Below are 25005 nucleotides of genomic sequence, written 5' to 3' on the forward strand. Positions count from 1 at the left end.
TGACTCTCTTAAAAAAGCATAAATGGCAAATAAGAGGATAATAAGGCTTAGAAGTAGAAAATGTGATGCAATTATAAGGGAACTTGTTTTCCTGGTAGAGGAAAGTAAGCCAAGATATAACCACACTATAAAGTCTATTTTTTCGCTGCTAAAATGATGTTTATCATGATAAAGCAAGAGAGTGTAGGCAATTTGCTTTTGCTTCTTTGTATTTTTCAACTTCCCATTCGATACGTGCACACAAGCAAACATATGTAGGTTAACTAAAAGGAGGCAGGATGTAGGGGTTGAGGAGGGCAGCTGGTAAAAGCTGGCGAGAAGAGTCACAAACCAGAGGAAGTGCTCCCTGAGGCACGGCCTGCCCTGCCCACCCAGGGTGCTGCTAGGTTGCCGACAGTTCACCTGGATCCCAGGGGGGTAGGAGGCAGTGCGTCTTTGAGAAAGAACTTGGTTATGCTTCTAACGTGATTTAAAATGTACTTACCCTTATAGAATTTTATTGTTGTTTTAACACTTAATCAAACATTTATTGTAATAATTGGAACACTTGTTGGACCTTAGTGACATTAGACAGTGAACTTCTGCTGAGGAAGGTGCCCTAATGCTGGTGAGAATCAACAGTAACAAAATTAGCAGCTTTTTATGTGAGCCGAGAAATCAAATAATTTTAATAACCTTTAGGCTTCTTGCCTACTAAAATATTATTAGGATCACTACATGGGCATGATAAGTTGTCTCGGTAACATGATGATTTAAACTATTTTAAACACCATTTTTCTCATTCTGTGCATTATCCATGGGTTCTAAGACTTAGTAACTTGCATTAAATTACCCAGAATAAGTAATTGCTGACTAATCGTCTCTTATATAGCCTAAGGATGAGTATTATTAATTTGAAAGGATGAAGGTAGTTTTCATCAGACCTAAAACTTGCCCAGCCTTATACCTTATATTTAATTTCTTAATAATCTGATAACTACTAAGTGTTTCAAGTGTTGACTGAATATATTGTGACTCGATCATGAGTAGAAGCCTGGTATTTAGGAGACCTTTTACCCTCTAGTTGCCCAGAAACTCTGCCATCTTCTTGGCATGAACGTGATGGAGTTCACCCGGGCTATTCTCACCCCCCGGATCAAGGTCGGCCGAGACTACGTGCAGAAAGCACAGACCAAAGAACAAGTAAGTTTAACATCAGTTGCTGTCACACATTTGTTTGAATGATAACCGTGGCCATTAGACCTTCCGATGGGCATGTAACCAACTGAATCAATAGAAGCTCTATTATATGGATGTTTCTTGGTACTAATTGAGTACTTTATCTCAGAACATTTTTAGCGGTGACTTGTTAAAAAAAGAAATCTGAAATATCGCCTTGAGTTTTCCCCAGGTAGATAGATCGTCCATGTTCCCCAGGACATGTACCTCGGGATCCCGCCCAACAGGGGGTGCCCTGCTTGCTCCCTTGTCCCTGTTGGGGGGAGGGGAGACAGCGCCAAGAATGCAGGAGTCGGATTCACCCGTTTCCTGGTGGACTCTGGGCAGATACGCTGCCTAGGACCCCAGCGGCAGAGGGAAGAGTTTATTTTTACTGGGCATCTTCAGCCATTTCCTACATTGATTATCTCCAGTTTACATTTAATTGTACTAATACCCTCTGTTGATGTATAAAATTCAGAGAGGATTAAGCAGTAAGTGCCCTTTTAGGGTTTTGGCGGGCGCTGTAGATCATTAAACTCCCTCCATCAAACAGCTGTTAGTGTTTTGTTGAGATGATCTCCGGAGTAAAAGGTTGATGTCTAATTACAGGCAGATTTTGCAGTAGAAGCTTTGGCAAAAGCTACCTATGAGCGGCTCTTCCGCTGGCTCGTGCACCGCATCAATAAAGCTCTGGATAGGACCAAACGGCAAGGGGCATCTTTCATTGGAATCCTGGATATCGCTGGATTTGAGATTTTTGAGGTATATCTTTCTCCCTCCTGCTCTTGCTTCCTTCTGTTTATTCTTTTAACAAAGAACACTTAAGGCTCCCTCTGTACCAGCTGCAGTGCCAGCCACCAGGGATATGATGGTAGATAAGTAGGTACAGTCCCTGCCATTCTATTGATGGTAGAGAGTCAAGCATTCAGTGACAGAAACCCAAAATTCTCAGAATTTTGGATAATGAAGTGAGGGGGGGCTGTGATAGAAGGAATTGGGGGGGGCCACTGTGGAAGATGTGTCTGCAGCAGTAGGAGTGGAGCGCGGGAAGCCCCCGGCCTCAGGAAGAAGCCCCAGCATAATGAGAGTAGGTCCAGTGGTCCTGTATGGGAGGGAATTTGTCAGATGTGAGAAACTGCTAGGAAGCCAGTGGGATGAGATGTAGCTGACCAGAGAGGCAGAGGAGCTGGAGACATGGAGCGTGAGATGGAAAAGCAGAAGCAGGGAGACCGTGGAGGATGGCGTTGCCATAGCCTGGCGGCCCGATGACACTGGCTTGAGCGCGAGTCAGGAGCAGCTGTGTGAGATCAAGAGATGAGGAAACATAGTGGAGTGTGTTCTGAAGATACACCCACAGGATGTGGTGATGCACCTCAATATATTTCATTACTAATCTGACGAGATTTCTTCAAACACTCACCATCCATCCATTCAAAGGTTTGTAGTCACATACCTGCTGTGGTTTTGCTAAACGTTGATAAAATTTTGGTCTCCCAAAAATGTGTATCTTTATCTCTCCTTTGATAGACACTATATAGCAAGGCACAAATACTCAATTAAATACTTCTTGGGATCAGTGTGATGCTTTGACCAGTTGGATACTGAATTGTCCTGTTTTAAAATGAACCCCTTTGGACTATATAAGTCTGTCCTCATAAAATCTGAACTGTTACTGGTATAAGCAGTTTTATCCCCCAAACTGCCACTAAAAAAAAATTGCTTTAATACGTTTTATGTTTTTTAATTTATTTATTTTTGGCTGCGTCGGTTCTTCGTTGCTGCGCGCCAGCTTTCTCTAGTTGTGGCGAGCGGGGGCCCCTCTTTGTTGTGGTGCTCGGGCTTCTCATTGCAGTGGCTTCTCTTGTTGTGGAGCACGGGCTCTAGGTGAGCGGGCTTCAGTAGTTGTGGCTCGCGGCTCTAGAGTGCAGGCTCAGTAGTTGAGGCGCACAGGCTTAGTTGCTCCGAGGCATGTGGGATCTTCCTGGACCAGGGCTCAAACCTTTGTCCCCTGCATTGGCAGGCAGATTCTTAACCACTGCGCCACCAGGGAAGCCCCAAGATTGCTTTAATATGTATGTATTGATTTGTGAATAACTGAAAAAAACATGAAAGGTGGCTGCGTGCAAATTGCATGTCTGGGGCCTCCCTGGTGGCGCAAGTGGTTGAGAGTCCGCCTGCCGATGCAGGGGATACGGGTTCGTGCCCCGGTCTGGGAGGATCCCATATGTCGCGGAGCGGCTGGGCCCGTGAGCCATGGCCGCTGAGCCTGCGCGTCCGGAGCCTGCGCGTCCGGAGCCTGTGCTCCGCAACGGGGGAGGCCACAACAGTGAGAGGCCCGCATACCGCAAAAAAAAAAAAAAAAAAAAAAAAAATTGCATGTCTGTTGCCTTCCTGTATATAAACAATCAGAAGATACAGTGAAAGAAAAGACCCCCACTTCCAGCTGCCAACAAGAACAGATGAAATACCTAAGAAGAAATGGGCAAGATTTAGTTGAAGACAACTTTACAGTGCAACTATGAAAAAATGAAAGACTTAAATGTAAAAATATAGCTTGTTCTTCAATGAGAAAATTCAGCATTGTAAAGATGTAAATCTTCCCCAAATTTATCTTTTTTTTTTTTTTTTTTTTTTTTTTGTGGTACGCGGGCCTCTCACTGTTGTGGCCTCTCCCGTTGCGGAGCACAGGCTCCGGACGCGCAGGCTCAGCGGCCATGGCTCACGGGCCCAGCCGCTCCGCGGCATGTGGGATCCTCCCAGACCGGGCACGAACCCGTGTCCACTGCATCGGCAGGCGGACTCTCAACCACTGCGCCACCAGGGAAGCCCTCTTTTTTTTTTAAAATATGTTTTTAACATCAAGAAAGAAGAGCATAGATTTTATTTTATTTATTTATCTATTTATTTTTGGCTGCATTGGGTCTTTGTTGCTGTGCTTGGGCTTTCTCTAGTTGCAGCGAGCGGGGGCTACTCTTCGTTGCGGTGCACGGGCTTATCATTGCGGTGGCTTCTCTTGTTGTGGAGCACGGACTCTAGGTGCATGGTCTTCAGTAGTTGTGGCGCACGGGCTCTAGAGCACAGGCTCAGTAGTTGTGGCGCACGGGCTTAGTTGCTCTGCGGCATGTGGGATCTTCCTGGACCAGGGCTTGAACCCTGTCCCCTGAATTGGCAGGCCGATTCTTAACCACTGTGCCACCAGGGAAGTCCCCCAAATTTATCTTTAAAGTGAACATACTTGTTTAAAACCTATTTCAAGGGGTAGAGGAGGACTAGGCAACCTGCTTCTAAAACTAATTTGAAAAATAAGTTAAAGTATAGATAGTAAAATTCTGAAAAAGAAATGAAAAGAGGATATTAAGAGATAAAACATTATAAAGCTGTAGAACTTCAGAAGTGTGGTTTTGACATGAATATACACAGTAAAAAAAAAGTTTTAGTTAAGTTTTTTAAAAAATCAGGGTAACACACATTTATGAGTGCACAGACTATTTCTGGAAGGATCACAAGAAATAGGTGACAGTGGTTGCTTATAGGAGAGCAAGTGGGTGATTGGAGTGAACTTCTCAGTGCAACTCTGTACATTTTTAATTTTATACCATGTGTTACCAATTTAAAAATTGATTATTTTAAAATACAGTTGGTAGCTTAAATATGAAGACAATTAGAAATCCGTTAAAGAAAAATACCATCACATGTAGTAGCTCAGGCTAAATAGAGCACTAAGATCTCATGATCTTAAGGCAGAGCAAAACCCATTCACATAAACATAACCAGGCACCATCGGGCGGTCTGCAGGTGTTGATGTGGGTCCCTAGAAATACGGTGTTGAACACGGCAGACTCTGCCCTGGCCCTCCTAGCGTGACCTCGTTCTAAGACGCTGAGTGTGACACCTCCCAGGGAAGATTGGAATGGCTTTTTCAGACTAATAAATCTATTCTTTGGGGCTTGATTAAACCTTCCCTAATTACAGATCACTTTATAATGAAAGAGGTTGTTTATGGGCCCATGGTACTTGTGTGGACAGCATAGAAGCAGAAGAAAAGGCTGAGTACTTCTCATATAAGGCGACTGCTTTAAGAAAATTATCCCTGTTACTTCATCCATCCATGTTTCATCCCATCAGCAGCACAATAGAGAAATGGGCAGATTTCACAGAGAGGGAAAAAGAAATGTCTGTAACAGATGAAAAGGTTATTATTCTTTTTCATTATTGTTTTCCTTAACTCACTCTGGAGCCGGTGGCAGAGGAGGCCGCAGCCCATCTGTCCTCTGGACCCTCAGACCTCACGGAGACGCGCTTGCCTCCTTGGCCTCTGGCCTTCCCAAGTCTCTTTGTTTCTCTTCTTTTTTCTCACTTTCTTTCTCATTTATTCATTTCTCTTCATTAACCATTCGCTAATCAAAATGGTTTTATTTGTAGATACTCAGCACACTAAGTTTATCATTTTCTCATTTTAGCTTTGCAGTAATGTGATATGGGTGTGTGTGTGTGAGTGTGTGAGTGTGACAGAGTTTAAGAGAGACCCCCCTCGGTTTAGTCACTGTCACCTGATGGACTCAGTAGGGTAGTCAAGACCTGATGAATAACGCTTCGAGAACTTTCTGAGAACGAGCTAACTCATTATCCCTCCCCCAACCCCACCCCCCGTTTGGAACGTGGCTCTCCTGGCACCTGCAGCTGAACTCCTTCGAGCAGCTGTGCATCAACTACACCAACGAGAAGCTGCAGCAGCTCTTCAACCACACCATGTTCATCCTGGAACAGGAGGAATACCAGCGTGAGGGCATCGAGTGGAACTTCATCGACTTTGGGCTGGACCTGCAGCCGTGCATCGACCTCATCGAGAGACCCGTAAGATCCTCTCCCCGCCCTCTGGCTCTCGGCTCCTGCTCAGGCGGTGCCTTGAGTTTTTTCTCACCATCAACTGAGACGGGAATTATCCTGTCTCGTGGGTGCTAAGATAATTTTCTAGTCTAAATTTCCTAGGAAAGGGATGCCCATTTGAAATATCCATTTGAAAAGTGAGTAGCACGCCAGTAAGACCCTTCCTGAGCTGTCCTTTCTCACGGCCGTATCCTGTCCTCGCGTGGGGCCGTGTGCTGGCAGACGTGGTCCTTCGCTGCCCGCAGGTGCCACGGTGGTGGCGGCAGCTGCCTTCACTCCAGCGCTCGGCATGTGTCAAGGGTGTGGGGCTCTCCTGAGCACACATCTGAGGTGATAGAGGGGCGCCGTGTCTAGCTGGGAATAAGACAGGTCATGCAAATCCATTCTGGGGGGTAACTAAAGCTTATCCTCATAAGTACAAAGATGCTTTTTTATAAGGTTTTTCAAAACCTTGTAAGAGGTTATAATCATAGGGAATTTAACTATAGCATATAGAATGACACGGCATCATGGTTCCAGTGTAGGTCCTTTCGAAATGGAGAGTGAGGACAACTTTTTCCAGAAGGAAAATAGCTAAAACGACTCTGTCGGGGCACCTGCCTGTCCCGGGCATCTGTCCTCATCTCTCACAAACCCAGGCCCCGCCTGGCTTCTTACAGTACTCTGACCACGAGACAAAACATGGTCTCCCAAACTTAAAGCTCTTTAGAAATCCCCAGTGAAAAGGAAAAGGGATGAGAGATCTTGACACTGAAAGATGAAGTAGGAAAAATAAAAAGGAGACAAAATCATGGATCTTCTGAATCATGCTGTCACTTAGTCCTTTAGAAAAGATTAAACTATATTTGGCTCCTTTTTCAGAATTTAGAAATATTTTCATTGAAACAGATTAAAAATGTAAAAATTATGGCAGAAAGATGGGTGTTTCACTTATCTTAATCCAGAACTTCATTTCTCAAAGTTGTCAAATGAGTGGGGTAAATTGGGTTAAATGCCATCCTGGACCCTAGGATCACCTAAGCCTAGTGGCTTTAGATTATAGTGTTCTTTTAGCAGCTCAGAACCCCGTAAATCCTTTCAGGTAGAGGGGCCACAAACTAGACAGCCAGGGAGTAAGGGTCTCAGTCCTGGGCTCCTGGAGTGGGGAGGATTCTCTCAGCTGCTTCTACCTGCTCTGTTCTGTTAACCTCTGCCTTCCTGTGACCGCAGTATTACACTGTTCCATTCATGTTTAACTAGAACCTCCAGTTACTTTTTAAGCAATATTTGCACAGAGCCAGCTCTTCTGCAGTAAACATAAAGGCCTTGTGAGTTGAGGAAAACTGGTCTTAAGAGATTTATTCCAAAAGCTGATTTCATTGTTGTGCCCTAGAATTGGTACGCTCAGTCTTGTATCAGAAACTTGCCATATTTGCAGTATGGCAATAAACGATGACCCCTGAAGCACTATAAAATAGGCCATCGTTGTTTAAATATTTCATTTAGCTTTCATGTGTACCCCACTTTCCTCCAAAAAAGACGTCGTTCCATTGATTTCCGAGCTCCCAGAGAAAGGCAAGCTCTGGGCATTTTTTAATTTGAGACATAATTCACTATCGTAAAATTCACCCTTTTAAAGTATGTAATTCAGTGAATTTCAGCATATTCACAGAGTTGTACAACCATTACCACTGTCTAATTCCACAACGTTTTCATCATCCCAGAGGGAAACTTCCTACCCTTGGCAATCACTCCTGTTCCCCTCCCCCAGCCCCTGGGCCACTAATCTATCTTATGTCTCCGTGTCTTTAAGTCTCTAAGGCTTTTTTCAGTGAACTAGTTGAGTGCAATAAAGGCTCTATTTTATTTGTTGATAAACCAATGAAGTAATTGATAACTTCTTTCATCACCTTCCATATATTCTACTTAACAATAGTTTTAAATATTTCACCAAGTGTGAAGTGCTCGTTTTATTTAATCATCACTTAAATAGAAACTTAAATTGACTAGGGTATAAAATGTCTGAAGCATTCCAGCTAGTTGAGGGTTTATAACAATTTATCCAGCCAGTCATTGAATATAAAGATTCAGTTTTGTCTCTACACCTTTCAGTTCCTTTCTGGTGTCTTTTATTTGCTACTTTTGGGAGAGTTATCTACTTGGAATTAGTTTTTTATAAGTTTGTGAGATACAGTAGTCATCCATGTTCTTACCAGTACTTCTTGAGCAGTTTGAGATCTCAGTGTTTGCATGATAGTTACGATTTGGCATTACCTGCTACCCTAGCAGTTTGATTTGCACAGATCTTCACGAAGCTCTAACTGTTTTGGAAGTTAAACTGCCAAACCTGGTGGAAAACATCCTTATATGTACAGTGACGTGCAAAACGTGTCAGTTCTTCTTGCCTCTGTTATCAGGCTAACCCTCCTGGCGTGCTGGCCCTTTTGGATGAAGAGTGCTGGTTCCCTAAAGCCACAGATAAGACCTTCGTTGAAAAACTAGTTCAAGAGCAAGGGTCCCACTCCAAGTTTCAGAAACCTCGTCAACTAAAAGACAAAGCTGACTTTTGCATTATACATTATGCAGGGAAGGTAAGAGTGAAAGAACTCCATTAAAAGTGCTGTGTTTGAGATTTTGCTGCATTTGATGAAGGTTGTAACAAATGTGCTGATACACACTTATAAACCCTTAAATATAGTACATATTACAAATGCACTTCCTTCGAGACAACCCATTTTTTGGATTGTTCTATGAACTTATTTGGGGGGTGGAACAAGGGAAGTACAGAGAAAGGTTTGTTGCAGGGCCAAGCGAGGAGAACGGGTGGCTCATGCTCAAAACCCCTGAGCCCCCGATAGTTTGGGGGAAAGGTTTTTTTTTTTTTTTTTTTTTGGCGGTACGCGGGCCTCTCACTGCTGTGGCCTCTCCCGTTGCGGAGCACAGGCTCCGGATGCGCAGGCCCGGCGGCCATGGCTCACGGGCCCAGCCGCTCCGCGGCATGTGGGATCCTCCCGGACTGGGGCACGAGCCCGTGTCCCCTGCATCAGCAGGCAGACTCCCAACCACTGCACCACCAGGGAAGCCCCTGGGGGAAAGGTTTTTATAGGTAAAATTTGGGGTGAGGGCTGCAGGGTGTGTGACTTTCTTCTGATTGGTTGTTGGGGAGGGAACAGGGCGGGGCTCCGGGAATCTTGGGTTGAGTCTGCAGTTGCCATCCTCCACCGGGGTTGGGGGGTCTTGTGAACGTTTTAGGTTAAGGCTGGACATGTTTCTTGTTTTTGTCTTTTCCCTCTTGCCGCACCCGGCTCTGGCCCGGCAGGTGGACTATAAGGCGGACGAGTGGCTGATGAAGAATATGGACCCCCTGAATGACAACGTGGCCACCCTCCTGCATCAGTCCTCTGACAGATTTGTGGCGGAGCTCTGGAAGGATGGTGAGAATGTGCTTGCGTTTGTAATCGAACTTGGCCGAATCTTTTACAGTTAAGGCTTATATGTGGTTCTTTTACTTATAGATGTGTGTAGACTTTTTTACTTTAAAGCTGTTTATTTTCCCTAGAGCAGGGCTGCCGTTGTATCGGAATTTACCCACTTTAAGAAAACTTGGGTAATAAGACATCTGCCTTCTTGGTCAGGTGCTGTAGGAACATTCTACTAGCAGAGCCATAAAGAACTACACAGTTGCCTCAGGCCACCCTGGTCCCAGTGCAGTTGTAATCCAAGGGTGTTGGGATACAAAACCTGAGAAGCCTTGTGCGTCTTCTCTGTGTTGTGTCCAGGTCAGCCGAGCTGCGTCCTCCCCCGGTGCCCTGCCCCGCCACACACACGCAGAGTGGCTGGTGAATAAACTCAGACCATCTGCATGTAGATCAGTTGTTTTTATTTCCGTCAGTCCTCATAGTTCTTTTGTTTACATGAACCTCAGGTGAAGGTTTTGGTGATTTTATCATAGACTAGAGATTTTGCCGGTACCAGAAGAACAAAGCAGCTGTGTGTCTGTATGTGTAGTGGGACCAGCATCTTCTGGCAGTTAGCTCTCTCTACACTTTCATCCTGGTTGTCCCCACCGCTTCACTTGGCCTCAGGTCATGCAGTACCTTAGTTTAGCTCTGGATCTGCCCCTGCCTAGGCTTCGACCCTGAGGCCAGGCCTGTCAGTTAGCTGGCTCACTTCTGCTTTTTCTAGAGCATCTCAAGACCTTGCCATCTAGCCGTCTCCTCAGGTAGAGAGAAAGAAACCCCGAAGGCAGATCAGAGGGCTTAGGGCAATCAGGACAAAAGGAAAGAGACAGAAAGAGAAGAACAACCACAGAGAAAGTGAGCAGGGGGATGATGACCCTACCAAAGACAGCCTAGTCAAGGTCACGTACATCGGCTCCAACAAGTGCGAGGGAACCTGCAGGGGTGGGCACACTGCACACCTACACGCACGTGTCCTGGGGAGAGATCGTGTGCATGAGGCAGTGTACAGGGAGGGATTGGGGGAAGGGTTAGGTTTCCAGCAAGTAAAACAGAAGCTTTTAATCACGCTCCCGTTGGATGGACGTCTTCACCTGGCTGCTGCGTACTACTGTGACTTGCGGTGACCTGGTCAGCCTAGGGGGGCCCATGAGGACTGAGGCGAGAGCAGGACCCTAAGGTGGTGTCTGTGGTGCCCACGCGGCTGAGGGACTCTTAGCCCTGTTCTGGGAAGTGTGAGAGTGGGTCTGAGAAATGGATCTAGCGTGGGAAAAAGGGACCCTGAGCTCTGATGGCCACCAGGTCCACAGGGCTGGGAAGACCAGCACAGGTCAGTGGGAAAGGGACACAGGAAACGTCACAGAAAGAGGAGGAAGGAGTAGCGCTGCCCATCAGAAATGCTGTGTTCAATCTGGAGTCAATTCCCTTGTGCTGTCCCGGGCAGTGTGGCCCACGGAGCCCACCATGCCCACCCCTCCTCCTGGCTCCGCTCAGATCTCAGAACAAAGGAAGTAAGACGTGTGGACAGACGGCTGAGTGTCGCAGACCCCTCAGATGAATGCCGCGGGGACTGCCTTGTTCCTGGGGTGCTAAGGTCAAATGTCGTGAAGGATGAGGCAGTTTTCCTTGTCCTCGAAAAATAATACTTTGTTGAAGAAACAAAGAAAGCCAGCATTTCCTGAGCACGTGCTAAGGGCCGGGCAGTCTCCCAGCACCCACTGACAAACATTCACATCCTGTCGGGGCCTTAACCACGGAGGCTGAGTAGGTTTCTGCGGACCCACTCAGCTAAGGATGGGTGGCATTTCTAGGAGTGACGTTGGTGTGGAAGAAGCGGGGGTGAAGCCGGTAGAAGGAACGGTCACAGGACGGAAGTGGAAAATCCCAGCTCGGGGTGAGTGTCCCGTTGGGGCGTTAGGGCAGGGTTGGGGCCAGGAGGCAGAGTGAGCAGGAAATGAGGCCGGTGATGGATGGGGCGGAGCACGGAGTGACGCGGTGGCCAGTCTCAGGTGGATTTGACTTCATTGACTACATGGCATCGGTAGTTTTACGGGCCAGGGTAGGGACACAGTGTGAACTTGAAGAAGCAAAGCAGGCAGTGGTTTGTTGGCTCGGGGTGAAAGACCCCGGAAGCGGGGAGTTCAGCGCGAGGTGACTGTGGAAGGAAAGCCAAGGAGAAGAGGAACAGAGGAAACTAGCATTTTACCGCTCAAGCCTCAAAAACAGATTTTCTCTCTTCATTTTGAATGAGAAGAGAAGCAGATGTTTGGGGAATCATGGCAGCAGGTCCCGGGCTTACACACTGGTTCTGACATTGTGAACCACTTTTGACTCTTGTCTTTTCACTTCTCAACCGAAAACAATATTGTGGGGAACACCTTTGGAGCCCCTGACCTGTTCCTGTGACCCTGCACGTCCGCTGGACAAGCTCACCGCCCATGCTTGTCAGCAGTGAGGTGGCTTTGGGAACCATGACCGGCGTGTTCCTTGCTGACCAGGGCCTTCCTCTGGATGGAAACTCAGGACACGCACACAGGCGGGAACGGGACTGAGGCGCCTCTGCCTCGGCTTCCTCCTTCCAGGCTCCTTTAACTCCCTGCCTCGCCGTCCAGGTACGGGAGGGCCTCTGGTGGCAGCGGGTCAGAAGTGCCAGGAATGTGAGATCCGGCAGGTGAGGGTGGAGATGGGGGCTGCAGCTGCAGCAATGATGTGATGCACATTGCGTGTCACAGGTGCGGGTGACGTGTCTCACAGGTACGACCCCATCTGCAGAGCCCTTACCTGCCTTTCTGTGCTTTTCATGGACTAGCTACAGACAGGTTACTCACTTGATGGCAGAAGCTCTGAGAGGAAAGGCGTGTGGCCTGCGGGGCCCTCCCGTCCTGGCTCAAGCCCTGTCCACCTGTCCTTGGCCCACAGCTCAGGCCCTGCCGGGGCCCTCACCTTTCTCCACGTGACCAGCTTGGGAGCACGTGTGGCCACTTTTGTCCAAATGGGCTGAGCGGAAATCCTCTCCCCATTGTGACCTGGCTGTGCCAGTATCCGCTCCGGAGTCATCCTGTGTGTTTGCTCTCCTGATATCGCTTCTCTTAGTGGGAAGTCCTGCCATCCGTCAGCTCAGGTGGACGGTTACTCAGTTTAATCTGAGTGACAGGCTCTCAGAGGTGACCCACCATCAGGGTGAGGGGCAGGCAGAGCCTGATGCCAGGCTCCTCCGATTTCGAGGACCGTGTGTTGCACGCGTGAGGTCAGCGGCAGGCACAGGACTTTGAAGAGGGTCGTAGGGTGGAGAACTCGTCACGCTCACTGTGGACATAGAGACGTCTTGGGAAAAGGGGAACTTCTTCTCTAGGAAAAGAAAATAGCCCTGGAAAAGCATGTGATTATTCTTCTCTCTTTACAGCCACATCAACGCAAAGGCAGAAAATGACAAGTTGACTGAGTGTATGAGTATATGATGTATGAATATAGTTTGCCTGTGAAGGTGCAATGCCTTGAGTATAAAACATTTCATGTTAAAATAAACTTTGTGTTAGAATTTTCTCCATGCCAAACCAGGAGAAATAAGATTTATTGGTGGCAGCCCTGCCCTAGAGATTCATAGTGCCCTACTTTTTTGCTGAAAGATGTTTTGCGATCTCTCTACCAGCTGCACACGGATTTCTTGCCACTTCTCGGGGCTAATATACCAGGAAGAAAAGACCTAAAAATTACATTTTCATGTAAATGTATCTCCTGTGATATTTTCATGAGTAACGGTATGATCAATAGGTATCATCTTAGTTATGATTTGAAGTTGCTTTAACATTTTGTACAATTTGCTACAATAGAATTTTGTTTTCCTTAGTGGTAGTTACCTGTTCGTTGTTTGTATTTGAAGTAAATTATATTTCCAAAATCTGGATTGGAAATAAAATTACACAGCAGTGTGAATTTTTGACAGTAAATGCCACTAATATTTACCTTTTCCAGAGTAATCTAACTTGCTGCAGTCTTGTCCTAACTTGCTAATTGGAAGATAATTTTATGAAAGACAATGCAAATAGTACCTTACTACTCTTAAATTTCATCCTGCGTTTACATGGGGGTAACCATTTGACATTAATATGATATAATGCTCACACCTGGAGTTGGGAATGATTCAGCTATATACATTTATTTTATACAGAACTTTGTCCAGATGTGCAAATTCTCTAAACAGTAATGTTTGCATGGGGTCTGCCCTGGACTAGCTGCTTTTGTAGCCCAATTGCAAAGTTGACTTGTGATGTCGAATGTCTTTCACACTAACTGAAGTGTTTGTGTATTTGCCCTTCTGTCCTCCTGTTTTTGCTGTTTCTCTGCTTTAGAGATTCAGAATATTCAGAGAGCTTCTTTCTATGACAGTGTTTCTGGTCTTCATGAGCCACCAGGTGAATGGATAAAGCCTGTAGGTCTTCCAAACACAAGGGGTTTCAGCCCAGAGGAAGAACTTGCGGGGTGGGGGGCGTGGCAGGGTGGCCGGGGAGGACGGGGGCTTGGTTTCTGGGTTTCTGTTTTTGTTTTGCTCATAGACCTGCATGAACCTTCATTTCATGCTCAGTTTTATTATCCTTCAAGGCAACTGTTTGAGCGCATAAACAACTCAGTCGCTACTGCCTACACATTGCTTCTTTTATGCGTAGCCCGTAAGCACCGCAGAGCAAAAGGTCTGTCAGTACCTTTTCCAGTAGTGCCGTTTGATACACTGTCCTCTAAGGGAGTTGTTAGGAATTGATGTGCCCGGTAATAGCTCCTTGTCTTTGAGTTACCTTTAAATTTTCAACTCTAAGGAACTCCAAAGGCTAGTAGGTTTTCTTTTTCTTTTTTTCAAGTCATTAACATTTTGTGAACAAATAATTACATAATTAGCTCACGTATGTTGGTCTCATCATCATGCCTTTTATTTGGAATTTATGTGCATATCTGGCTACTTGCCCTTTTCTTTTGAACTGAAAACCATGAAACTATCTACAAGGCTTGAGATGTGCACGTTGATATGAAGAGTGGAGTGTTAGAACCTGTACCTTGAACCTGGAATCGAGCTTCACACATTTGGGCCTTACGGTTTGAATCCTTAGCCCTGTTTAAAATACAACCTAACCTGTAAATCGACTGTACTTTAAAAATAGATAGATAGATAGATGGAAGGAAGGAAAGAATACAGCCTAACCATGGTGAAGAGGCCCTCCAAAAGCCTAATATAAATGAAGATCACCTAACCTTCCAGTTGTTCAGTAAAATTGCCAAGTAGTAAAAACTCAAAGGTAAAGTCAAATTCATCTTATAAAATTTCCTTCATGATTTTTGGAACATAATGCTGAGACCCAAACCCATCTCAAAAGTGTTTTAAAAATATGTTAAAGAAACATACCCGTTTTAATCCAAGATTCCTGGGGTCAATTCTGGCTCACACACTGTGAAAGAAGTAGGTTGCAAGCAAGGGGGCGGAGGGAGGGAGAGATTATGCCAAAGGTTGCTCCGTGAGCTGGGATGACTAGTCCAGAGGAGAAATCTTCGAGGTCAGTCATCTTGGGCCTTGGGGGTACTGAGAGAGTTGAGGAAGTTGGGAGAGAAAGAGCTAGATGGTAGTTTGAAGCTTATGGTCTGCCTGGGACTTGTGCTTTGTTGAAAGGTCAGCGCTCGATCTTTTGGACTTTCTCCCAAAGTAGAGCTCCCTCTTTAAATTCATTCCTCCAACTCTTGGATTTCTAACGTTTGAGAGACTTCCAGCCCGTGGGCCCCCACCACTCCCCCGCTCCTGGCACCAGACGGGCGCACCGTGAAGTCTGTGGGTGGGTGTCCCACACCCAGCAGCTAGGGGCAGCAGCCTCGCCCAGCCCTCCCACCATGGCCTTCCCTCTCCTGCAGCACAGATGCTCTTTCCTGTGGGGCCCTGATCTTCGGGGTCTGTGGACCAGGTGCTTTTCTGTACCTGCAGGATCAGGTACAGGGCCACCCTAGACAAAACCATTCCCTGAGGGAGCCGGCTCCCTCCTCCCGTCTGCTTGCCTGGGCACTGGAAACGTGCCTGGTCCGTCTCTCTCATGAGGTGGCCTCTGGTTGAGTCAGCCAGCTGACCCGAGTGTCGGGGTCTCAATCTCTCCCCACCCCGGAGGGCCTTCCATCCACCATGGCCACAGGTGGTCTTCGAAGTTGTAGGTAGTATTGATATTTCTACAGGAGAAATGTTCTCCTCAACATGTGCTCATGGATTCAAACCCCAGGGAGGGGTAACGGGTTTTAAATGAAAACATGGGCTTTAGTATTTTCAGGGATTTCTCAAGAGGGTGGATGAAGGGGGTCCTCAGGATCAAATCGTGATGGCCTTTGACACACTGAGGTGGGCGGTGCCTCTCTATGAGATGACAAAGAGCTGCCGCGGGCCCTGTGCGTCCAAGTAGAGTCATAAGGTTAGGAGAACAGCATTAGAAGAATGTGCGGGATTTTGAGGAGAAAGATGAGAGATGCGGGTAAAGAGAGGTTTCCAAAACCATCAAAGAACAAGTGCAGGAGAGAAAGGAACAGAATTCCTAGAGGCAGACAGAATAAGGTCATACAAGTTTCTGCTGTAAACCAAAGGACTGTTTTCTTCCAAATATATTTTGAGAATCTAGACTCCTGGGATAAACTAGTAACGGAGGATGCAATGAATTAGCAAAGCGGGTTCCTAACCTCAAAGTGGTAGGCGGGGTTTTTAGACTAGAAGGGCCTGTGATGGTAGGGGCGGCAGCTTGTGGCTTCGGTCCTGACGCGAACTGTGTCGGAGGGACGGTTGTGTGTAATCTGCCCTAACGCTAGCGGACACCTGCCGTGTCCTTCACAGGGTAGTAAGTACCCTTAGGTTCTCTGACCCCCCACGAGTGCTGGACGGCAGCTGACGGGTCTGGAAGGGTGACCACCGGAGACATTGTGAGAAGTACAGGAAGCCAGTTTTAGTCGTCGATAGAGAACTCCCTCCACCCTTCTCAATCTCTCGTAGAAGCAGCACTTGAAACGTGGTGGCAGCAATTCACTTGGGGCTGGGAATCAGCAGGGAGAGCTCGGTCCCGGCCTGCGGGAGGGCTGCCCCACTGGGGTCTCCCTTCATCTCCTAGTGGCCCCGGAATTCTTCCCTTCCTTCTTGGCATAACAGAAATGATGCTGTTCTGACTTCGAAGACTTTGAACCAGTCTTTTTTTTTCCTTCAGTGAGTCGTTAGTATTCAGTAGCATGACTGATAAAAACGGTCATCATTGGATCTCCGTGTAGATTATATCCAGTGGTCCTAACCCCTATTTTTAGTGCCTTTTAGACTCTCCGGTTTAGGTCTGATCGGGTTTCTGTACGCAGTTTCATCGTCTTCGTGTTCAGTGGATGAAGGTTTTATACGTCGTTGCATATTCTACTCTTTCCTATTTTTTTATCTTGAGTTCTAACCAGAGTTGGGAGCTCGAGGAGAAGCAGCTTCTGAGGACAGCACCTCCAGTTCCCGAGGTCCAGTGGGGACAGTGACACTTAGTTCTCAGGGTTACCGCGAGTATCAGACGAGGCAGCGAGAGGCTGACCCGGCCCGGGAAGCGCCTGAGCACACGCTGCTGCCTGGCCTTGCACTTGCCCTGGCTGCCTCTGCAGCTGCCGTGATTGCTGTTGACCCTCGTTGCTGCTGCTGTTCTAATTATAAAAAACAGAGAAAATCAGTAAATGCTTATTTCCTTGGCCATTGTCTCACGCAGGTCCTCTTTTCTTCACAGTGCCCCGAGGCCCCGCTGACAGGCAGTCATGCTGTGCTGCCCGGGGTGGGCATGAATCATATTCATGGGACCTGCCAGTGGGAGAAAGCAGGAGTAGCCGTGCCGGAGGCGCTGGCAGGAGGTGTGGGGCTCCCTGTGTGCCCAGACTTTGGCTTCTGCAGGGGCAGAAAGTACAGATGGGGAGGGTGGGTAAGGGAGACAAATTTCAGGTCACCTTAACGCTGGCGCTTGGAGAAGGGCAGATTGCTCTCTTCCTGAATCACACGCTCGCCGTCAACTGCTGAACTTCCTGGAAGTTTTCTGAAACTTCCCAAACACTCTAGAACATTTAACAGATTGGTTCTACAACCCAGTTATGTAACCACTGTAAATTTGTTATTACTGTGTAATAGCCGTACCCTGGAGATAGACTATTCAATGTTAAGATTGTTTCTGGGAATTCATAGCAGTTAAATATTTGTTTCGGAATCATTTTCAACTGTTAGTAACATTTTAGTGTACCTTAAGAGTAGAACAGGCTTAGTCTATGTAAATGAGCACTGAGAATCCACCATGTGCCTGGCACAGTGCTGGGGACTAGAGGCTTCTCTAGGATAGGAGTGTGTGATGTAGTTCCTAAATCGTTGTGTCTGGGTATTAAAGTTAACATTAAGACAGTTTTCTCCCCCCCTTTTTGGTTTCCAGCTCTATTATCTAGAGAGAGTTTCTGAAGAACTGGCTTAAATACTTCAAATGAAATAATAGCACTAGTATTTTGGCCCATGCACAGATTTAAAGAACACAAAAATCTCATGTATTCCTCTTGTCTCCTGAGACTGTCCGCTAGAAGAAGGGCCAGTTAAGTATTCCGGCTGTGGACGATACCATTCCTTACGTAAAACTGTTGATGGCAGTTTTATGAGATAGAGGATTACAGTTGCTTTTTTTTTTTTTTTTTTTTTTTCCTCTTAAACTCTGAACATGCCCTTAGAGATCGCAGGTCTGTGGGGCTCATCTCATTTCTGACTGTCCGCGTAGGGTTTATTGATTAATAAGTTGTTAATATAAAATACTTGGAACTCTTTTCAGGCCACGGGGCAACCAAGTAATGAATTGCAGTGCCCACCAGCAGCCTAACCAGCCTCTCCTGGATGGAGGAGGAGGATAAACAAAGCCATTCTTTCACCTTGAAACCCTGGGCAGTAGACACTTGGAGGTTTTAGCAGTGATATTAAGTCTTAGAAGAGGCGGTGCTGCTCATTTCAGGGGGCTGCTAGAATCTTGTCTGCATTTTACATCTTTGTCTGGTTCCTGCCAGAACAGTTTTCAACAAGAAAATATTCTTTTAAAACAGAGGTTTTTCTAGGTCTTGATTTTTGAGTGAAATCGTATATGATTAGTGTGGCCCAAATCGTTTAATGAAGTTCCCAAAGTGTTTCTCTTTTACCCAGTAATTTTACTCATTGGTAGAAACTAACCCTGAGTTTAAGTTTTTGAATTAAAAAAGAAAAAAAAAAGTCTGAAGCATTAATTTTTTAAAAATCTGAATATTTAGCTTTGGATTACCCTTATTAAAGTTAAATTTGAAAATCAGGCTCATTATGATTATATTTTTTGTTTATTACTTTAAAAAACAACAAAAAAAAGTGGTCCTTGCCCGGGGCTGCGCCGCGGGTCCCTGCCATCCTGCCCTGTGGAAGAGGAGCTGCCCCTTCAGGGAAAGAGCTGCAGACCAGTGCGGCTAAGTCCCCGCAGTCAGCGTGGTGCTCCTTCTCTTTTGTTATGGGTGTGACTTGTTCTTGTGGGTAATTTTGTGTTCATTCAGTGGGTATTTGTTTAAAAAAAAAAAATTACTGTGCCAGGGACCATGCTCAGGCCAACATCAGGACGTGGGGAAGGCAGAAGAAGCCATTTGAGCTGGTGATCGGGGGGGGGTCCAGGGACACCAGGGATCTGCTCTCAGGACCCCGTGTGTGTTCAGTGCTGGAGAGAGACGTTCCCCGAAGCTTAGTCCAGCAGGAATATACAGGGAACAGAGTGGAAGTGTCATCCCAGGGTCTGACGTTTGTGATTTGAAGCTTTGAGGAGGGAGTGGCCTGTTTAGCCTGGAGGCAGGTGGACAGGAAGAGGTGGTAGGGAAAGGGATGGAGATTCTAAAGCCATTATGAGTTCGCTAGGAGGCGGGGTTCCTGGCAGAGAGAAAAGGATGGAGACTTGAGAGCTTTGTGTCCTTGAGAAAATGCAGCTGGTTTGTAGAGTTGGCGTCTAGGGAAGGTGACAGGAGGTCCCTTCGCCGAGCACTTCATGCTTTCTAGGCACCTCGGTTCTGTAAGGTAAGTCACCTTGGCTCCATTTCACAGAGGAACAAACTGAGGCTGGGAGAAGATGGGTAACTAGACCCAAGTTCACGCACCTTGTAGGTGGCAGGTGTCTCTGACTCTCTGGGTAGAGTTCTTCATCCCTGTGCTCTGCTGCTGGGTTGTTATTTGGACTGTTTCCTACAAGCTGTAGGAGAAATAGAAGGATTTTAAGTTTAGGAGCAAGGAACTTGCTTAGTTTTAGACACAGCTGTTAATCGTGACAAAGGTGTAACTGGAAAGCACATTGTGGCTGCAGGGGTGGAGGGTGAAATGGGAGAGTGAGGCTGGAGGAAGGAACCCGGTAGGGCACTGTCGCACAGACCAGGGCAGTGGAGAGGAGGGGTGGACTGAAGACTCCGGAAGCTTGTCCTGACTGGTTCCGGTAAATCAGCAGCTGGATGTGGGAGAGGCCTGGAGGCCGACTCCCGGTTTCTGGCGGTTTCTGGCTTGAGTAACCCGTGGCCACGTCTGCACTAGATATACAGGAGGAGGGACGGGGAGAATGTGCTTCAGTTTAGGACATTGCCCTTGGGCCCCCCTACGTCCAGCCCCTTCTCGTCCTCCTTATCGAACTCCTCCGTCTGCCCCAGCTCCTTGGGGCCTGCCCCACGCCCCCATCTCTGGTCATTCGCCCTTTAGGGAGCTCATCCAGTCCCGTAACTTTAAATCCTAGCTGCAAGTCAGCAACTCCCAAATCTACCTTTTCTCCTTCAGACCTCTTTTCTTACCAGCAGTCTGTCCGCTGTCCACTTGACATCTCCGCCTCAGTGTCTCACGGGCGCCCCAAACTTAAATAGAGTTTGGAGCCATCTTTCTACCCACAGAACCCCCTTCTCTCCCCATCTTCCCAGTGGTGCCACCAGCCACTTGCCTGCCCAAATCCCAGGAGTTCTCGCCCTCTGCCTTATTCTCCACGCCAAGTTCATCCTAAGAGCAAGACAGTCCTGCCAGCAAAACACATCTGGAATCTTCCTTCTCCACCATCTCCTCTGTGATCTTACAAGTTCAGCCTACCATCGTCTCTCTGAGCCTGGACTACAACATGGGTCACGCCTTGCTCCCTGACCCCTCCCCCAGTCCATTCTCTACTGCGTGCGTGTCCTCACCTCCTTGCTCCTGAGGCCCCAGTGGCACCAGCTTCTTGCACTTCTTCCTGCCTCTGGTCCTTCACGCCTGCTGTTGCCACTGCCTGCAGTGATCTCTCCACTGGCTCATCCTTACCCTCACGGCATTAAACGTAATTTCTCCAGAGAGGTCTCTAACCGCCCATCCTTCTCATAGCATCCTGTTCTTTTCTTTCAGTGCATTTCTCACTGTTGGTAATTGTGAAAGCATTTAATGTTTACTCATTTATTTGCTAACATTCATGTATCAAGCATGTTATATGCCAGACGTTGCACTAGGTTAGAGGGGGGTGATACTGAGAAAAGCAGACGTGAGAGGCACTTTGTGGAAGGCAGAGGCAGCTTTGTGACTTCTGGGTGGACAGGGGAATATAGGTGTTTAGTGACTGGTGCTGGGAGGTCAGGTATAATGTGATCGCCCAGGATGAGACTGGGGCTTGAGGAAGGCAGAATTCTGGTCAAGTGCTGTCTGCCCGCACTTGTGTCCTGTCTTATTCTAGAAAGGATTTTAGGTGAGCTGAGTTTGGGCCCTTAGTGAGCGTCGTGATGTACAGAAAACGCAAAAGAGAAGTCATCAAGGAGAGTGCGGTAGTTAGAGAGGTGGGTCGAGGGCCAGGAGAAGGCGGGGTTCATAGTCCACAAGGGAAGCCAGGCGTGGAGAGCTTCTAGAATGCTGCTGTGATGGTGGACAGGTAAATGGATGGACCAGGGTCAAGTTAAATAAGGCCCGGGCCTGTCATGGCCTGAGTGGAATGGGGTGTCGAGGGAGGGTGGCCTGGAAGCCAGTGGGCTGCACAGTGAGAAACTGGCGGGAAGGATGAGGAATGGCAAGTGTGGGAACCGCCTAGAAAGAGGCCCAGCTGTGAGGAGACAGAAACGGGCGGGCTGACGGCAGTTCATTGTCGTGGCGCGTGCAGGGGCAGGCCTGGTGAGGAGAGACGGGCCGAAGGCACAGGAGAGAGTGGTGGTCTCCAAGGGGCGCAAGGAGGACTAGCTTTGACCTAAACCCTCGAGTCTGGCGGCTTCACTGAGGAGAAAGTGTAGGTAGTGTGCAGGCGTCATCCACCCTTCTCGCAGCTTTTCCACGGAAGGCCTACGTGACTTGGACAGTTCCCTTACCTCCTGGGCCACGGTTGCCTCTTCCATAAAAACCTCACTGGAAAGCAAGGATTGGAATCAAGACCGAGGTCTTGCTGAGAGCGCACTTCACGTGGTGCCAGGTCCCCACGTGCTTTCTGCCCTGGGGCGCAAACGGAAGAAACGGAGGGGACCGCTAGGGTCGAAGAGAGCGTTGATGGGGTAGTTCAATTGATATTTCGGTTTAAAAAAAAATTTTTCAGTTGTGTGTTTCATTCATTCATCAGATTTTTTTTAACGAGAGCATATTAGGCACCGAATGTTCGGCTGGCGGCTGGTGCGCTTGCCGGGCTTCTGCGTGTGATCCCATCACTGGAAGCGTCAGGTGTGTGGACAGTGGAAACTGTCAGCTGCTTTAATAAGAGCGTAGCATCTGAGAGGTTTAACCATCGTTGAACTCAGCTCGGGCACTGATTACTTTTCAGAAGACTCCTTCCGCTGGAGTCTTCTTGCCCTTTCACGAGTGTCATCCATGCTTTGAGGAGAGAGTTGAAGTTTACTCCTTCCTAAAAACCTGAGCTGATGTGATCTAATCTTCCTGCATTTGTTGGCCTTTCTCTTTGGAAATCTAATGACCCATAAGAGACGACTCTGGTCCCCACTTGCTGAGCATATTCACGAAGTGGATTTGCTTTGTATAAATGTATATCTTAATATACATTTTCAGAAGCCATTTCCTATTTTGAGACTTGTCACAGTGTCGGCTTGTGTATCAATGCCAGCCAATAATCTTTCAGTTACCAAACAACTGTATACGTAACAGGCAAACGTTATCAGGCAGTGAGTTCCTGAAACTAGCGCAGCGGAAGGCACCTGCTGGCATGTGGTACGAAGTTGTCAAAGCACTACAGCATCCTGCCCTAGAAGTGTGTGGCTTTTAGTTCCACGGCTTGTGCAGTGTCTAAATATGCTGACTGCCTTCCCTCTATGGCTCCTCTTCTCATTTGTCCCACAAAGCTTGTGCTGCTGCACTCTTACTCTGTCTTTCCTTTCCCGCTAAACAGTTAGAGTTGGTTTATTTTCCCTTGTCTTTTTTATTTCCACCAGTGGACCGGATCGTGGGTCTGGATCAAGTCACGGGGATGACGGAGACAGCTTTTGGCTCTGCCTATAAAACCAAGAAGGGCATGTTTCGTACAGTCGGGCAGCTCTACAAAGAATCTCTCACCAAGCTGATGGCGACGCTCCGCAACACCAACCCTAACTTTGTGCGCTGCATCATTCCAAATCACGAGAAGCGGGTACGTGCTTAGCAAAAACGGATGCGGGTGTTGAAGACTGATCGAGGTCCAGTCACAAAGATGAAGCTCTAAAACTATCATCTGCTTGATTAGGCTGGAAAACTGGACCCGCACCTAGTGCTGGATCAGCTTCGCTGCAATGGTGTCCTGGAAGGGATCAGAATCTGTCGCCAGGGATTCCCCAACCGGATTGTTTTCCAGGAATTCAGACAGAGGTATTGCTCACCTTTACCTGGGCTCTGTGTGTATCAAAGCTTATCTGAATATGAATCAAACAGTGAGATGATGAGAAAAGACTTTTCCTTGTTCCCTGGAGGGTTTCCGTTCTCTTTTCATCTAGGAGGGCGGTCATCATTATTAACCTTTATCGAGTGCCTGCTTTACAAAGAGGCAGGGTGCTCATAACTTCTCTGGGCGCAGCAAAGGCCACTGCCTGTCCTTGAGGCCCTGAGGCAGCTGTGAGGAAACACAGAGAGCTGAGAACTTACAGTTCACTCATTCAGGCAGTTCTACCTGGGATTTAAACATAACTCTTTTTTGAACTGATTTTTTCAAATATAGGAATAACGTATGTTCCTTTTAGGAAAAATTTTAAATACGTTAAAAGTAAATAAAAATTATTCAGGTGTGACTCCTAAAAGCACTTTGGGACATTTCTTTCCATCTTTTTTCAATGAATATATCTGCGTACGTGTGTATGTATATATTTTTCCCACTCTGTGTGCCCGTGTGTGTGTTCTTACAATCCTTTTACTGAAGTAGGGTCGGAAATACAAGAAATTAGAAAAGAATTAGGAAAAAAACAAGAGGGAGAATATCAGTGTGTAATAGAAATGGATGAAAACATGATGGGCAACAGTTTTTTTAAAAGTGTATTATGTCATTTTCTTTAACAGTTAGTCTAGTTTGCCTTTTTCCTCTTTGCTCCTGGAAATCAAGTTTCCAAATGTGAAGCATTTGTTTTTCCATAAAATAAACAGTGCTGCAGGTCGAAGAGTAGCCCTTTCTCCCAGAGGGAATCCAGTTGAAAAACTGTTCCAATCCCTACAGGTTTTCAGGGAAACCCTTATTATGGCCCCACTATATGATAAACAAGCTGGTAGATTTTCCCTTTTTATTTGATAGGAGAAAATGGAACATAACTGGCATCCAAAATACAAAGTTGGTCGAAGTAGCCAAGATTCATCTTTTAATACAGCCACTGTCTTTGTGCTAAAATTTATTTTCTTGGGGTATAACCCACATATAGTATAAATGCACAGACCTCAAGTGTGCAGGTAGGTGAACATATGTGCACCCAGCTCTGCGCTGTTTTGAGTCACCCTGAGACTTCTTCCTGTTCTTTTTTTTTTTTTTTTAATTTATTTTAATTTATTTATTTTTGTGTGTTGGGTCTTCACTGCTGTGCGCAGGCTTTCTCTAGTTGCAGCGAGTGGGGGCTACTCTTTGTTGTGGTGCGTGGGCTTCTCATCCCGGTGGCTTCTCTTGTTGCAGAGCACAGGCTCTAGGCGCGCAAGCTTCAGCAGTTGCGGCACACAGGCTCAGTAGTTGTGGCTCATGGCCTTAGTTGCTCTGCAGCATGTGGGATCTTCCCAGACCAGGGTTCGAGCCTGTGTTCCCTGCATTGGCAGGCGGATTCTCAACCACTGCGCCACCAGGGAAGTCCCCTTCCTCCTGTTCTAAACAGAGGCCTCCAAGCATTGCTCTTACAGCCTTTTCTGTTATCTAATAAATGCCTACAAGTTGACTCAACACACGAAGAGCCAGATTCTCCTTGCATCTTAGGGTTGTGGACAGTTTGTGGGAAATAAAAAACAAAAAGTTTCTAAAATCACCATGCTTTTGATTCCTCTCCACCACCACTTCTTAAACATGGTCTCTGACTTGGG

General features: G+C 46.9%; 1 protein-coding gene across 2 annotated transcripts in view; it reads left to right on the forward strand.

Annotated features, from left to right (window-relative positions):
* Positions 1–25005, forward strand: part of MYH10 (myosin heavy chain 10) — a 139565-nt gene that overhangs the window by 82067 nt on the left and 32493 nt on the right. Inside the window, exons 11-18 of one of the 2 annotated variants that reach the window (XM_060080534.1) lie at positions 1064–1182; positions 1810–1962; positions 5881–6054; positions 8484–8657; positions 9386–9500; positions 13874–13936; positions 22923–23116; positions 23210–23331. In XM_060080534.1, coding sequence (XP_059936517.1) covers positions 1064–1182; positions 1810–1962; positions 5881–6054; positions 8484–8657; positions 9386–9500; positions 13874–13936; positions 22923–23116; positions 23210–23331 — 1114 coding nt within the window. The remainder of the gene's footprint in view (positions 1–1063; positions 1183–1809; positions 1963–5880; positions 6055–8483; positions 8658–9385; positions 9501–13873; positions 13937–22922; positions 23117–23209; positions 23332–25005) is intronic. The other variant, XM_060080535.1, reaches the window with a different exon arrangement.

This window comes from Mesoplodon densirostris, chromosome 18 (assembly GCF_025265405.1).
Source record: "Mesoplodon densirostris isolate mMesDen1 chromosome 18, mMesDen1 primary haplotype, whole genome shotgun sequence".
NCBI classification, from domain to species: domain Eukaryota; kingdom Metazoa; phylum Chordata; class Mammalia; order Artiodactyla; family Ziphiidae; genus Mesoplodon; species Mesoplodon densirostris.